The sequence below is a fragment of the Meriones unguiculatus genome, chromosome 9, assembly GCF_030254825.1.
Source record: "Meriones unguiculatus strain TT.TT164.6M chromosome 9, Bangor_MerUng_6.1, whole genome shotgun sequence".
NCBI classification, from domain to species: Eukaryota; Metazoa; Chordata; class Mammalia; order Rodentia; family Muridae; genus Meriones; species Meriones unguiculatus.
This window is the reverse complement of record NC_083357.1, coordinates 53,151,383-53,167,496: the sequence shown is the minus strand read 5'-3', so window position 1 is coordinate 53,167,496 and position 16,114 is coordinate 53,151,383. Positions and strand designations below refer to the sequence as shown.

Genomic DNA, 16,114 nt, shown 5'->3' with positions numbered 1-16,114 from the left:
TCAGACACTCTAAAGCTTCCAGGCTTGTGTTAGCAGCTTCACTGTTTTTATCTGAGCAGGAACTTCTCCAGTTGACCTTTCTCCACACCTATTTTCAAGCTCTTGCTTTCTTCAGCCACATTCCTGCAATCCTGTTCCAAATCAGAGCTGCAGTCTTCCCAAGGCTCAGCCATGCGCCTGGCCATCCTCCCGTTGCTGGCAGTACACTTTATTCTGAGTGAGTACAGCTGCCTTGTGGTCTCTGCATCCTAGGATTCTGACTGTCCTCAATGAAGTCTGCCCTGTAATTACTGACATACTATTCCCTTCCAGGAGACACCAGCGCTCAGTCAGTGACTCAGCCTGATGCTCAAGTCACTGTCTCTGAAGACGCCTCTCTGCAGATAAGATGCAACTATTCCTCCTCTGTGCCACCTCGCCTGTTCTGGTATGTCCAGTACCCACGGCAGGGGCTGCAACTGCTTCTCAGCTACTACTCAGGAGACCCAGTGGTCCATGGCATGAATGGCTTTGAGGCTGAGTTTCTCAAGAGCGACTCTTCCTTCATCCTGAGGAAAGCCCGTGTGCACTGGAGCGATTCAGCTGTGTACTTCTGTGCTCTGAGCGCACAGTGTCTGGGGCTGCAGGGGGAGCTGAACACAAACACCCATGGCAGTGGGTACTCATTCTCACTATCTCCCTTCATGGTCTTTCTTTCTGTGGCTCTGCTTCTCTCTGGGATGCCTGGACGCCACCCATAGCCGAGCCGGGAAGGAGAGTGTTAAATTTGGAAAGTGTGGGCTCTGCAGGATTCCATTCCAGCTGGTAGTGCCTGGGGCGGGGGGAGGGACTTTTTCCTAGGCTAAATCAGTGACTCTTAGATGATATTTAGTGAAACAGCTTATGCTCCCCTTTATTGGTAAAACAGCTCAAGTCCCTGTACGTGTGTGTGTGTGTGTTTGTGTTTGTGTGTAACAGCTTATGTGTGTGCATCTTTATTCCAGGGTGAGCACGACAGAACAAGAGTGCCTTGGGCACTGAGAAGTTTGGGGGGTGAATACATTTTATTGGCTGTGGGTAAGATGTTGGCGATGCTCTGTTTTCATCTAGGTGCCAGCTAGTGTGACTACCTGACCACCTGGGGGGGGGGGTCTTCTTACTATGTGCTCAGAGGTGGGCATGGTAACAGGGAGGGATCTGGTTGCACTCCTGCTAGTCTCAAGAGATAATTTAAATCTCAATTTTAAGATTCCTGGGATTTGAATATGCTCCACCTCACCAGTTCCATGCCAGTTCTCCTGGTGGCAAGGTCCATGTGCCCCACATCTTTCAAACTAGTAGCAAGAAGAGAAGGAAGATAAGACGAGACAAGACAAGTGATCCAGGCCCAGATGCCTTTGCACAACCTACTTCCAGCTAAAATATTCACTCCTGACTTGTCTTAAGAAGCTCTTTGAGTATTTATAAAATTATCTAATGCTGAATTGTAATTTTGTAAAATGAAGGAGACTGTGTTATTATTTGTGGAAATCATCTCCTGAGTGGACATTGCTTGGACACCAACTACATTAAGCAGCTAATTCTGCCTGTGGGGAAATGCCAGAAGCTGGACTTCCATATGTCATTTTATGTGTCATAGACACCGAAAGCAAAAGTTGTATTCTTCAGGGTTTGTCTTGAAGTTTTCCTTTGCTATCCAGTCTTTCATGCTGATTTTTCCTATAAATTCTTCCTTCTTTTGGTGCTAAAAGTACTGATCAGAATTGGTCATAATATTAAACACTTCCATTTTGGAAAGAGTTTGAAGCGTTTTTTAGTTGTTATAGAAATTCCCCAGAACCGGGAAAGCTCGGAAATCTGTCACAAATATGTCAGTTCTAGCAACCTTAAAAAATAAACAGGAGAATAAGGAATTGGAACTCACTGTTTTGTTTTGTTTTTTTTTTTTTCTTTCAGAGAATTCTTCAAAGCCATAAAGGCGCTATGTTTTTCTTTTCCATCTTGAATTCTTCAGATATGCTTGAGAATTTGGGATGTGATTCCTTCTGCATCTTTTATTACTGCTCATTGATTTCTCTCTGGCATAAATGATTTTACTACAGGAACATCAATGTTTACTTTATCAATGACTATTTTATCCTAACATCATCACTTCCTGCTGAAATACAGTCAAGAATCCCAGTGGATAATAAAAATCACCAGCTCCAGTATGGAATTTTAATTCATCCCCCCTTTGTTTTGGAGAACTGTAAGAGAAAGTTTTATATTTTTTTGTTCATACAGCATAGGCAGATGACAATACTCAAGCTAAAGAGGAAAAGGAAGAGAGAGTTTTCTAGGTGCTGCTTGGCCAGGAAATAGAGCTGTGTAGGTGCCACGGAGCCATGGGCACCTGAGTATGATTTCTAGCACTCACATGAAAAGCTGGACATTGTGGCTGTGCTGGGGAGATGAGGATAGACATATTCCTACAGCCTGGTACCCAAGCATCCTAGGCTACCTGGAAGTGCCAAGGATCAGTGAGAGACCTTGTATTCAGTAAACAGGACAGATAGTTTCTGAAAAAATGACTCCTACGGTTGTCCGCAGGCCTCCACATACATGTGCACATATGTGTACCCAAACACACACTTGCACACAGACACACAGACACACAGACACACACACACACACACACACACACACTAAAGATGCTCAGAACCTGAGAATCAACATCCACAGTTTACCTCAGGTCTCCTCATGAACACATACAAATGCACATTCATATGTATACATGTGCTTCTACTTGTCCCCATGCACACACTCACACACACACGCATACATAAATATTTTAACATGGACACAAACAGATGTTACCTGGAGATTCTAACACCAAGTGATCTATCTTAGGTATTACTCTGTTCATCTCTTAGTTTTGATTTTCTTTATAATGAGACGAGAAGGCAGGCTTATTTGTAAACATTTCTAAGACACAATACCAAAGTCAGCATAGGAATTTTCATGGACTTCTTTCCAGTCAACTCACCTTCTTCAGGCAGTGGGTTAGCCATTGTTTTCACTCACACTAGGCCTGGTGAGAACTTCAAGTCTGTGGAGTTACACAGCAGGCCTTCTGCTGTTTCTCATTCTCTTTCCCACACATGACATTGAGATATACTCATGTTCTTATGGGAACCACAAAACAGTACTGTTATTACCAGACAGTGCCTGATATACAAACTAGCACACTCAGTTCTACTGTGTCTCACAAGAGTAGACAATGAATTTTTAGAAATTAAATATTTGGTTCTTAGTGGGTCAAGATACAGGTGAATATAGATATTTTTTACAATGTTTATTTGGGAAAGGTGTGTGTCTAAAATAATTTAGTCAAATCAACAACCAAAGAGCTTTCACTAAAGGCTTTTTTTCTGTTTGGTGATACCATGAAACATGCCCCTGCTCTTGCTAGTGAAACCTGTTATGTGAAATTCCCCATGAAAACTGGTGAGACTTGGGGACTGGGCATATTGTTGGCAATGGAACTCCAGTTTTTTCTGTCATGGCCTTTACATAAAATGGCAGCTGGCAACCCCAGGAGGGTGAATTCCTGACAAGCTTAGCTTACTCTGTCAACTGAGGGCAGTTTCAGTAGCACATATGCAGCATTGCACTTCTGAGCTGAAATTATTTAACTCAAGTGTACACATACATGACAGGTACACTGTTTTTTAGTGGTTGGTGTACACGTGCCACAAGAGTTTTTAAAATATTTTCTGCAACTCTGAAGGCCCATGCCATGCAATTCTCCCCTTCTCTGTCAGTGTTCCAAGCAAACTTAAGATGTAGTGGTACACACCCTGAATCTGAAAAAATCCTAAGGCTTTGCTAAGAAAGTATGGGGAGACTTCACTCATTTGTCATTTGCATTGGGTGCCAAATACATGAAAAGCAGACTCCATTTTTCCCAGCTCCTTAACAAAACTGTTAGGATCATCAGATCTCTAGGTACAAGTCTCATGAGGATTGAGCAAGAACTAGGAAACATAATTTGGGAGACAGGTGCTCTAAAACAAAGTATAAAGAGAGAATAATACAATGTTGAATATTTTTTGTCTGTGCAGTTACGCCTTCAAATTTTTTGGCTGTGCTTCATAACATTTAAAAATGGATTCTCATGTTCATTTTGTGATTTCACAACACAGTACATATTGTGGTTGAAGCAACACAAATGTTTTGTTTGTTTATTTTTAGCTTTAGAGGTAGAAGTACAATATGGAGATGAGAGCAGGATCTGCTTTTCCAGAGCACTCTCTCTGTGGCCATTAGTGATTCCTCTCATGGTCTTTTTCAGAGGCTAAGAGGGTCAGTGCTCATCATCCGTCTTATGATCCGCCTCTCTGTGTTGATTTATTTTGCCTTAGTTACCTTTTCATGTCCAATCTTCTAGTATTGTCACCCCAAAGCCCTTTTAGGGCCCCAGCATATGTATTTTATATAGAAACAGTTCAGTGCTTAACATCCTTTTAAGAAGATTAATGCTAGTTGTATAAAGATTTTGAGATCTCCATAATCCAGTATTCTATGGATTTCTGCTGTGCACATGCACACACACACACACACACACACACACACACACACACACACACACACACCAAAAAACAATTCTATATGCTCAATAGTATGGTGGTTACTTTTTCTTTCTTTCTTTCTTTCTTTCTTTCTTTCTTTCTTTCTTTCTTTTTCTTTCCTTCTCTTCTCTCCCCTCCCTTCCTTCCCTTTTCGTTTGTTTTCTTGCTTGTTTGTGTTTTGATACAGGGTTTCTCTGTGTATCTCTGGCTGTTCTGCTAGACTAGACTAGCCTCAAAGTTAGAGATTTCCCTGTCCCTGCCTCCCAGGTGCAGGGATTACAGTGTAGGGCACTACTACCTCATGGGTTGTTTATTTTTATATTTTCTAAAGTAGTTTGTTGCAAAATTTAAAATGATGGTTCAGCAGAACAGTTGCCTTTTGTATGTGATTCTAATACGTGTATGTATGAGTGTATGTACAAGTGTGTTTGTGTGTGTATTAGTGTGTATGTATGTGTGTGTGAGTGTGTGTTCCTGTCAAAAGTGAGTACAGTGAGGATCACATGTAAGTTCAGTTATGGCCTTTCCCTGCCATCACTTTCATGTTTCCAGAAGAACTGGAAAAAATAATAAAGCATTCATAAAACCAGCTCAGTATGAAGGAATGGAAGCAAAGGGACCAGTGACAGTAACTGAAGCTGAAAGGGTGTTATCCAGAACTGTCTATGTTGTACTTCACAATCTCAGTACTCTGTTTTAGCTTCATTCTTTTCTGCTTCATTTATTCTTGCTGTTTTCCTTCTGCCCATTTCCCATTCCCCTTTCCGTCTAAATGTTAAGTCACCCTTCACTTGTACCCTCTCTCTGTTTCTGTGTCACCTGAGCCGAGTCACCTGACAAGCTTGCCACTCTCCTCACACTCCTCTCTCCACTGGGGGCAGAATAGCCATGCTTTAGAGAAGGCTATGTAGGTGTGATGGTTCCTGGGTGAGAGAGGAGGCTTCAATCCTTACACAAGGGCAGCAGGACACACCCTACACTATGCTGTCTTCAGCATTCTTGCTTTTCGTTTACATTTTTCCAATTATGTACCAAGGATTAAAGTTTTGTTCTTCCAGAAGATTATGTGCATATGTCTGTATACATATATATGTAATTTATACATATATATATATATATAATTTTCTAACTTTTAAATTTTACAATTATACAATTTTAATATATTAACGTTCGGTAATCTTGAAGTTTTTTTTTTACTTCTGTTGGCATCTGTTGATTTGGTAAAGCCTTTCATTGCCCTCCTTAACAATATACAGAACATAACAACATTCAGAATACAGAGCTGTATTTCAATTCTTATTGTGAGGACCACAATTGAAACTACAAAAGCGCATATGTTGTTATACATAAATAAGATGTTTCTCTATACCTTAAATTATCTGAGGACGGGATGTATAACCTGAGATGTGTTCATAATACAGTGCAGGACATCAGTAGAGGCTGCTGCTGCTGCTAAGACAGCTTTCTTTGTTTGTTGGACTGTTTGTTGTGGAGTCTCATGGGGTTCAGGCTGACTTCAGACAAAGGCACCACTTAGCAGAGAATAATGCCAAGCTTCCTATGCTCTATCCTCCACCTCCTAGTCGCTGGGATCCCAGGCACATCTCACCACCCCCAGCTAATGTTTTGAGATTGTAAAGAAAATTACAAAAAGGTGTTCACAATACATGACATTTTGTTTCAAACAGAAAATAAGACATGAAGTGCTGTATATTTCATGTTGCTCCACATATTTAATATATGATTATGATTCTTCAACAAAACACTATGCAGGATCAGCTCCAATATGGCAGCTGAAGGAGGAGTTTAAGATGATGAGTGATGGAATCCCCAGAATGAATCAGGATGTTCAGGCATGTGGGCTTTTTACCCTGAATATTATGTTCCATTAATTTTCAAATAATTTATATGTTCATGAATTTATCCAATGATTAAGACTAATAAGTTTGAACAGGCAATGAAGTGTTCCCCATCTTTTCACTTTTCATAATGAAAAGGGGATAAAAGAAAATATGCATCTTTTAAATAAAATAATATAAACGGTGTCCCTATATGTCTACCCATACCCTATGTATACTCAGGTGACACAGGAGGTTTACAGGTGAGAGATATTTATTCTCTCCTTCTACCTCCAGACCCATCTCTACCTTCTTTATGAAGTTTTATCCAAAGTCCCCATGTGTCAGTCTTTTACTTTCCCAAGACCATCCAGCTCACAAGGTATTATTCTTTGATTATATTGTATATATGTGTATTTATGTCTTCTACAGATTGGAAACTTGTGTCTTGTACCATTTACTGCTCTTTCTTAAAAATAGTTTTAATTAAAATATAATTACTTAATTTACCCATTTTCATTTTCTTATCTCATCCTCTTCTACATAGCAAACATTTCTCACCAAAATTCATTGCCTCTGCCTGCTTTTGCTTTAATTGTTGTTACATAGATTCCTAAATATAGATACAACCTGCTCAGGCCATATGGTGTACCTTGTATGTGTATGATTTCAGGACTTGCCCCATGGTGTTCAATATCAGATTGGAGTGCTCTTCCTTTGGTATGACTGCTTCTCTTGTTGGCATTTCTCAAGTGCCTGTACTTCTCTGTCTAGATTTGAAGCTCTATCAGATTTCCTTTTTCCAGGATAGTATTCTACTGGTGCATCAATGTTCAGGTCTTGTTTAGGCAACCATGACCTTGAAAATTCTTAGGTATGTATTCCCTGCCATGTTTAAGAGATGCAATCTCACAGAAACCTTCCTGTTCCTCTGGAGCTTAGACATTTTCTGTGCCCTCTTCCCCAGTGCTCCCTGAGCTGTAGGCGCATGGATCAGTTCAGGCAGAACACTGCATGATCACTTGTTCTCTGCATTTTGATTAGTTGTAGTTTTCTGAATGGTTCTCTGTCTTTTGAAAAAAAGAAAGTGTTTGATGAGGACAGGAAAATGTACTCATCCGGAGGGGCAAGATGGCGGTGCCGGGAGGACTCTCATTCTGAGCAGCAGCACAGCAGGATCAGCACAGTGAACAGCAATCAGAACTCTCGGCCATAAAACACAGTCATTGTGTTTCCCAGGTGAGAGGATACCCCACGGTGGGGGATTCAATCAGCTTTTAACTCACCCGGCTAAACCGCTGAAGAGATCCAGGTTCCACCAGACGCTTGGCTGCCGGCCGCCAGCCCCAGCCCCAGCCCAGACCACAAGCCAGTGTCTCTGGTCATGGTCCCAGACTGAACCTTGGGCACCACACTATCAGAGACTGGAATTTTCAGTCGAGAGATAACCCCAGGGTACAGGAAACAATTGGGACCAGTCTTAGGTCACCCAGACATCCCCTGGAAAAGACTCGGGCGGGTTCCACGGGCACCCCAGGAGCCAGCCCGGAGCCAGAGCTGGGGACCCAGGTTCCAGCACAGAGCCCTGCCTGCCTGCGCGCCTGATTCGCCGCCGGAGATAGAAACGGCGGGTCTGATCTCAGAGCACTCAGCTCACCCCCAACCTGAAAAGGTCCCCGGAAAATTACCCAGCTTAGGGAGCCACTCAGGCTCCCAAAAGCCACAAAGGCAGACACAGGCAGTTTCTGCGCACCAGACAGCTGGCAGAGACTGAGCCGCCATCACACAGCTGTGCTCCAGGCACAGGCAAATTTCTGTGGCCAGCCAGCTGGCCGACACTGAGCAGTGTGCAACAGGGCAAAAAAAGACACTAGGAGTCCGTGTCTCCAGAGAATCCACGGGGAAGGAAGGAAACTGTACTGATCTAAATCACCCAATCCTTCCCTAGAAAAAGTCTAGCAGTCTAGTGGGGCCGAGGCGCCAGCACTCAGCTGTGCTCCAGACACAAGCACAAACAGTTGAGGCGCGCCTGATGTCCAACTGGGTCACAGCAGCTGATCATTACATTTGCAACAAGAAACCCAGAAACAGGGCAGCTGCCCTCAGGACTTCCCTGGGTGAGAGGAAAACCCTCTCGACTAACAAAGACCACAGTTACCACTCAGGTCTATATCCCTGAGGTGAGCAACTCCTGAAAAAACACCAGCCATCTAGGGACTATACCCAAAAAGCTGAGAAGACATCCTTCAGGAAAAACCAGCTTTCTGCAAAGGGGATTCTCTCCAACACAGGATCCCCAGGAACCACCAGAAAATAACCCCAAACTCCTAAGATAACACAATGGGTAGAGGCCAGAGTAAAAGCTCAAGCAACAAAAGACAGAGCAATATGGCATCTCCAGAACCCAGATATCCAGGGGCAAGTATCCCTGGACACCCCACCATAACTGAAATCCAAGAAGATGACCTAACAAGTATGCTCATGAAGATGATAACAGAGGAAACAAATAAGATTCGTAAAGACATAGAGGAAGATAAACTCAAACAGAATATTGCCATCCGTAAAGAAATAGAGGAAGCTGCAGCCAAACAGTTTATGGACTTTAGAAAGGAAATGCTTAAAACACTGAATGAAATGATAGAAACAGAGTTGAAGGAACTAAAAGAAAAACAGGAAAGTACAATCAGACAGGTGAAGGAAGTAAACAAAACAACTCAAGACCTGAAGATAGAATTGGAAAAATTAAAGAAAACACAAATGGAAGAAATAATGGAAAGGAAGAATCTAGGGAAGAAAACAGGAACTACAGAGGTAAGCATAACCAACAGACTAAAAGAGATGGAAGAAAGAATCTCAGGTGTAGAAGATATAATGGAAGAAATCGATGTATCTGTCAAAGAAAATGTAAAATCCGAAAAATTCCTGACACAGACCGTCCAAGAAATGCAAGACAATATGAAAAGACAAAACCTAAGAATAATAGGTATAGAGGAAAAAGAAGACTCCCTTCTCCAAGGCCCAGAAAATATTTTCAACAAAATCATTGAAGAAAATTTCCCCAAGCTAAAGGAGAGGCCAATTAGAATACATGAGGCCTACAGAACACCCAACAAATTTGACCAGAAAAGAAAATCCTCCCACCACATAATAATCAAAACAGTAAGTATACAGAACAAAGAAAAAATACTAAAAGCTGCAAGGGAAAAAGGCCAAGTAACATATAATGGCAAACCCGTTAGAATCACACCTGACTTTTCAACAGAGACTATGAAAGCCAGAAGGGCCTGGACGGATATCATGCAGACCCTAAGAGAACACAGATGTCAGCCCAGGCTACTATACCCAGCAAAACTCTCAGTCCTCATAGATGGAGAAAACAAGATATTCAATGACAAAAACAAATTTCAACAATACCTATAAACAAATCCAGCATTACAGAAGACACTGGAAGGGAAAATACAACCCAAGAAAGCTAGCTACATTCAAGAAAACACAGGAAATAAATAACCTCACTTCAGTAAAACAAAAAGCAACAAAGCACAAAACCTGATGACCACTGCCAACATCAAAATCAAGAGATCTAACAGCCACTGGTCATTAATCTCTCTCAACATCAATGGACTCAACTCTCTAATAAAAAGACACAGATTAACAGAATGGATACGTAAACAAAACCCAGCAATCTGTTGCATACAAGAAACACACCTAAGACACAAAGATAAACATTACCTGAGGGTAAAGGGTCGGAAGACGACTTTCCAAGCAAACGGACCCAAGAAGCAAGCAGGAGTAGCCATTCTAATATCTGATAAAATAGACTTTCAACCAAAATTAATCAAAAGAGATGGGGAAGGACACTTCATACTCATCAAGGGAAAATTCCACCAGGAAGACATCACAATCCTGAACATCTATGCCCCAAATACAAGGACACCCACATTTGTGAAAGAAACATTGATAAAATTTAAAGCACATATAGATCCACACACATTAATAGTGCGAGACTTCAACACCCCACTCTCTACAAAGGACAGGTCAACCAAACAGAAATTAAACAAAGAAACAATGTCTCTGACAGAGGTCATGAATCAAATGGACCTAACAGACATTTACAGAACTTTACACCCAAACACAAAAGAATTTACCTTCTTCTCAGCACCTCATGGAACCTTCTCCAAAATAGACCACATAGTGGGTCACAAAGCAAGCCTCAACAGATACAAGAAGATTGAAATAATCCCATGTATCTTGTCTGATCACCATGGAATAAAGCTGGACCTCAACAATAACAGAAATAACAAAAAGCCTACACACACATGGAAACTGAACAACTTGTTACTAAATGACAGCTGGGTCAGGGAAGAAATAAAGAAAGAAATTAAAGTCTTTCTAGAAATCAATGAAAATGAAGACACAACATACCCGAACTTGTGTGACACAATGAAAGCAGTGCTAAGAGGAAAGTTCATACCACTAAGTGCCTTCAAGAAGAAATTCGAGACAGCTCATTCAAGCACCCTAATGGCTCACTTAAAAACCCTAGAAAAAGAAGAAGCAGACACACCAAGAAGGAGTAGACGGCTGGAAATTATCAAACTCAGGGCTGAAATCAATCAATTGGAAATAAATAAAACAATTCAAAGAATCAATGAAACCAAGAGCTGGTTCTTTGAGAAAATCAACAAGATCGACAAACCCTTAGCCAGGCTAAATAAAAGGCAGAGAGACACCACCCAAATCAACAAAATCAGAAATGAAAAGGGGGATATAACTACAGACACTGAGGAAATCCAAACAATCATTAGGACTTACTTCAAAAGTCTATATGCCACAAAATTTGAAAATCTAAATGAAATGGACAATTTTCTTGATCGATTTGACTTACCAAAGCTGAACCAGGACCAGGTAAATCAACTAAATAGACCTATATCCCCCAAAGAAATAGAAGCAGTCATCAAAAGTCTCCCATCCAAAAAAAGCCCAGGACCAGATGGCTTCAGCGCAGAATTCTACCAGACCTTCAAAGAAGAGCTAACTCCAATTCTCTTCAAACTATTCCACAAAATAGAAACAGAAGGAACATTACCAAACTCATTCTATGAAGCCACAGTCACCTTGGTACCTAAACCTCACAAAGACTCAACAAAGAAAGAGTATTTCCGGCCAATCTCCCTTATGAACATTGATGCAAAAATACTTAATAAAATACTTGCAAACCGAATCCAAGAACACATCAAACATATTATCCACTATGACCAAGTAGGCTTCATCCCAGGTATGCAGGGGTGGTTCATTATACGGAAATCCATCAACGTGATCCACCATATTAACAAACTGAAAGAAAAAAACAACATGATAATCTCCCTAGATGCTGAAAAAGCCTTTGACAAAATCCAACATCCATTCATGTTCAAAGTATTCGAGAGATCAGGGATACAAGGCACATATCTAAAGATAGTAAAGGTGATATACAGCAAGCCAATAGCCAACATCAAACTGAATGGAGAGAAACTTAAAGCAATCCCACTGAAATCAGGGACAAGACAAGGCTGCCCACTCTCTCCATATCTCTTCAACATAGTTCTGGAAGTCCTTGCTAGAGCAATAAGACAGTTGAAGGAGATCAAGGGGATACAAATTGGAAAGGAAGAAGTCAAATTATCACTATTTGCAGATGATATGATAGTATACGTGAGTGACCCCAAAAACTCTACCAGGGAACTCCTAGAGCTGATGAACACCTTCAGCAAAGTGGCAGGATACAAAATTAACTCAAAAAAATCAGTAGCCCTCCTGTACACAAAAGACAAAAGGGCTGAGAAAGAAATTAAGGAAACAACACCCTTCACAATAACCACAAATGACATAAGGTACCTCGTAGTAACCCTAACCAAGGAAGTCAAAGACTTGTATGAAAAAAATTTCAAATCTCTGAAGAAAGAATTAGAAGAAGATATGAGAAGATGGAAAGATCTCCCATGCTCACGGCTTGGTAGGATTAACATAGTAAAAATGGCCATCTTACCAAAAGCAATCTACAGATTCAATGCAATGCCCATCAAATTACCAACACAATTCTTTACAGACCTGGAAAGGAAAATTCTCAACTTCATATGGAATAACAAGAAACCCAGAATTGCTAAAACAATCCTCTACAATAAAAGATCTTCTGGAGGTATCTCCATCCCTGATCTTAAGTTGTACTATAGAGCAACAGTTTTAAAAACTGCATGGTACTGGCATAGAAACAGAATGGTGGATCATTCATGGAACCGAACAGAGGACCCAGAAATAAACCCACACACTTATGGACACCTGATCTTTGACAAAGACGCCAAAACCATACAATGGAAAAAAGATAGCATCTTCAACAAATGGTGCTGGTCTAACTGGATGTCTACATGTAGAAAAATGAAAATAGATCCATACTTGTCACCCTGCACAAAACTGAAGTCCAAGTGGATCAAAGACCTCAACATAAAACCAGACACATTAAATCAGCTTGAAAAAAAAGTGGGAAATACCCTAGAACTCATTGGCACAGGGGAAAACTTCCTGAACAGAACACCAACAGCACAGGCTCTAAGAGCAACAACCAATAAATGGGACCTCATGAAACTGAAAAGCTTCTGTAAAGCAAAGGACACCGTCATCAAAACAAAGCGACCACCTACAGATTGGGAAAGAATCTTCACCAACCCTTTATCTGACAGAGAACTCATATCCAGTATATATAAAGAACTAAAGAAGCTGAAAAGCAGCAAACCAAGTAATCCACTTAAAAAATGGGGAACAGAGCTAAACAGAGAATTCTCTGTAGAGGAATACCGAATGGCAGAGAAGCACTTAAAGAAATGCTCAACCTCCCTAGCCATTAGGGAAATGCAAATCAAAACAACCCTGAGATTTCACCTTACACCCATGAGAATGGCCAAGATCAAAAACTCAAGTGACAACACATGCTGGAGAGGTTGTGGAGAAAGGGGAACCCTTCTCCACTGCTGGTGGGAATGTAAACTTGTACAACCACTCTGGAAATCAATCTGGCGCTTTCTCAGACAACTAGGAATAGCGCTTCCTCAAGATCCAGCCATACCACTACTGGGAATATATCCAAAAGAGGCTCAAGTACACAAAAAGGACATTTGCTCAACCATGTTTGTAGCAGCTTTATTAGTAATAGCCAGAAGCTGGAAACAACCCAGATGCCCCTCAACTGAAGAATGGATGCAGAAATTGTGGTACATCTACACAATGGAATATTACTCAGCAATGAAAAATAAGGAAATCATGAAATTTGCAGGTAAATGGTGTGATCTGGAAAGGATCATCCTGAGTGAGTTGTCCCAGAAGCAAAAAGACACACATGGTATATACTCACTCATATAGACATACAACATAGGACAAACCCACTAAAACCTGTGCATCTAAAGAAACTAAGCAAGAGAGAGGACCCTAACTAAAACGTCCAATCCCCATCCAGAAAGGCAAAGAGGATGGACATCAGAAGAAGAAGAAAACAGGAAACAACCTTGGAACCTACCACAGAGGGCCTCTGAAAGCCTCTGCCCTTCAGACTATCAAAGCAGATGCTGAGCCGGATGGGCAACTGTTGGGCAGGTGAACGGAATTTTAGGTAAGAACTGGGAAATAGTAAGAGCTGGAGAGGACAGGGTCTCCACAAGTAGAGCAACAGAACAAGAAAATTTGAACATAGGGAACTTCCCAGAGACTCATACTCCAACCAAGGACTATTCATGGAGATAACCTAGAACCCCTGCACAGATGTAGCCCAGGGCAGTTCAGAGTCCAATTGGGTTACATAGTAATGAGAAGAGGGACTGCCTCTGACATAATCTGATTGGCCTGCTCTTTGATCACCTCCCTCTGGGGGGGGGGGAGCAGCCTTACCAGGCCACAGTAGAGGACAATACAGCCACTTTTGATGTGAACTGACAGACTAAGATCAGAAAGGAGAGGAGAACCTCCCCTATTAGTGGACTTGGGGAGTGGCATGCAAGCAGAGGGAGGAGGGAGGGTGGGATTGGGAGGAGAGGAGGGAGGGGCTTATGGGGGGATGCAGAATGAATAAAGTGTAATTGATGAAAAATTTTTAAAAAAAGGGAAAAAATAATTTAAGAACCTTAAATGACTTTCAAAATTGGAGGAAAACATGGAGTTAGTCAATTGGCATGGAGCACGTCTCGCCCCTGGGGGCAATGGTCTCCTGAACCTACTCAGACCTCGGACACCACCACTGCTAGTTCTAGAACTGACGCAGGATGTTCCAACAAGTGGTTAAGGCTTCTCATAATATTTCCTATAAGCCCACAGCTGTTTGTCTATATCCCCCATTTTTATTCATTATTAGCCAGATAGAGCCAAGTAATTGTGGTAATGATACTTGCTTTTTTGCCCAATGCTGGAATGCTAGTAAATTTAGGTATGCCCTGGTTACTCGCATGCCTCACTGGGTGCCTGTGCCCATTGATGCCCCTCACGCTATGACTCTCTTCAGACAGAAAAGGGATCTTGGAACTACAGCCACCATTGTTACTACCATCTCATTGACGGCTGTTGGAGCTACCACCAGGGCATCAGCCATGAGTCATACTGGGCAGACTGCTCAGACCCTGAATAATCATTTAGCCAATGTAGCTCATGCCTTAGTTGTACATAAAGGAATTAATGCTCAACTAAAAGAAAGCTTGATGGTGTTCAATCAGAGGATTGACCTCTTGCAGGAGCAAATTGATACCCTATGGCAAATCGCTCAACCTGGCTGTCAATGAAAGTATGCTGGACTTTGTGTCACTAGCATACAACATGAGAATTTTTCCTGTGCTGCAAATCTGTCTAAACAATTGTGGAGCTATATTTTAGGTAATTGGACTGGAGAATTCGATACTACGATGGAGCAGCTGAGAGTGGCCATTGTCACAGTAAATTCTACCGGAGTGGACGCAGGACTATCAACATGGATTGCTGCAGCCATGAATCAGCTGAAGGAATGGGCGGGCATGGGAGTGTTAGCAGGCCTTCTGGTGTTGGTCTCCTTGGTTTGCCTGTGGTATATATGCAAGATTAGAGTCCCACAACAGTGTGATACAGCCATGATCATTCAGGCCTTTACAGCCATTGAAGCAGGACATTCTCCCCAAGCATGGTTGGATACCATAAAAAGCTAAAATGATACGCTCAGGATGCGAGGCTAAGCACTGCACTCAGGGTCAGCCGCTTTGGACCCAGAGAAGAGCATGTCTGATTGCATGCGGGTTGATGCCCCAGGTCCCGCCTCTGAGAAAAAGGTATCGGACGGGTCTGATGCTCTTTGGGTGGATGACACCTAAATGAACATCTGTACAAAGTCCCAATTTATTTCTAATATCAGAGATCAGACCTCTACTCTTGCCTGATGCGTCTAAAACAAAAAGGGGGAACTGTAGAGAGCTGTGGAATGCTATGCCTTAAAGATGGAGCTGGTTTCCGCCTTCCACCTTCCCGATGGTGAGTGCTCTCTGTCATGAACAATTCCACATTTGGCTAAGGCTGAGGATCTGGCTTGCTTCCATGTATGTGGACCTATCTGCATTGCCCCCGTGGCACGCCTGGGTTGGCTACCCAGAGGCTATTTAAGCTGTGGGCTGGCTTTCCCTGGGGTCCGAGGATTGTTCAATGTTCCTGAAT

At 41.9% G+C, this 16,114-nt stretch overlaps 1 gene segment (V, D, J or C); it reads left to right on the top strand.

Annotated features, from left to right (window-relative positions):
- Nucleotides 1-1,399, top strand: LOC110544142 (T-cell receptor alpha chain V region PHDS58-like). The segment is given in 3 exon segments: nucleotides 1-217; nucleotides 313-658; nucleotides 1,228-1,399. Coding segments are annotated over 3 exon segments (564 nt in total).
- The last annotated feature ends 14,715 nt before the right edge of the window (nucleotides 1,400-16,114 follow it).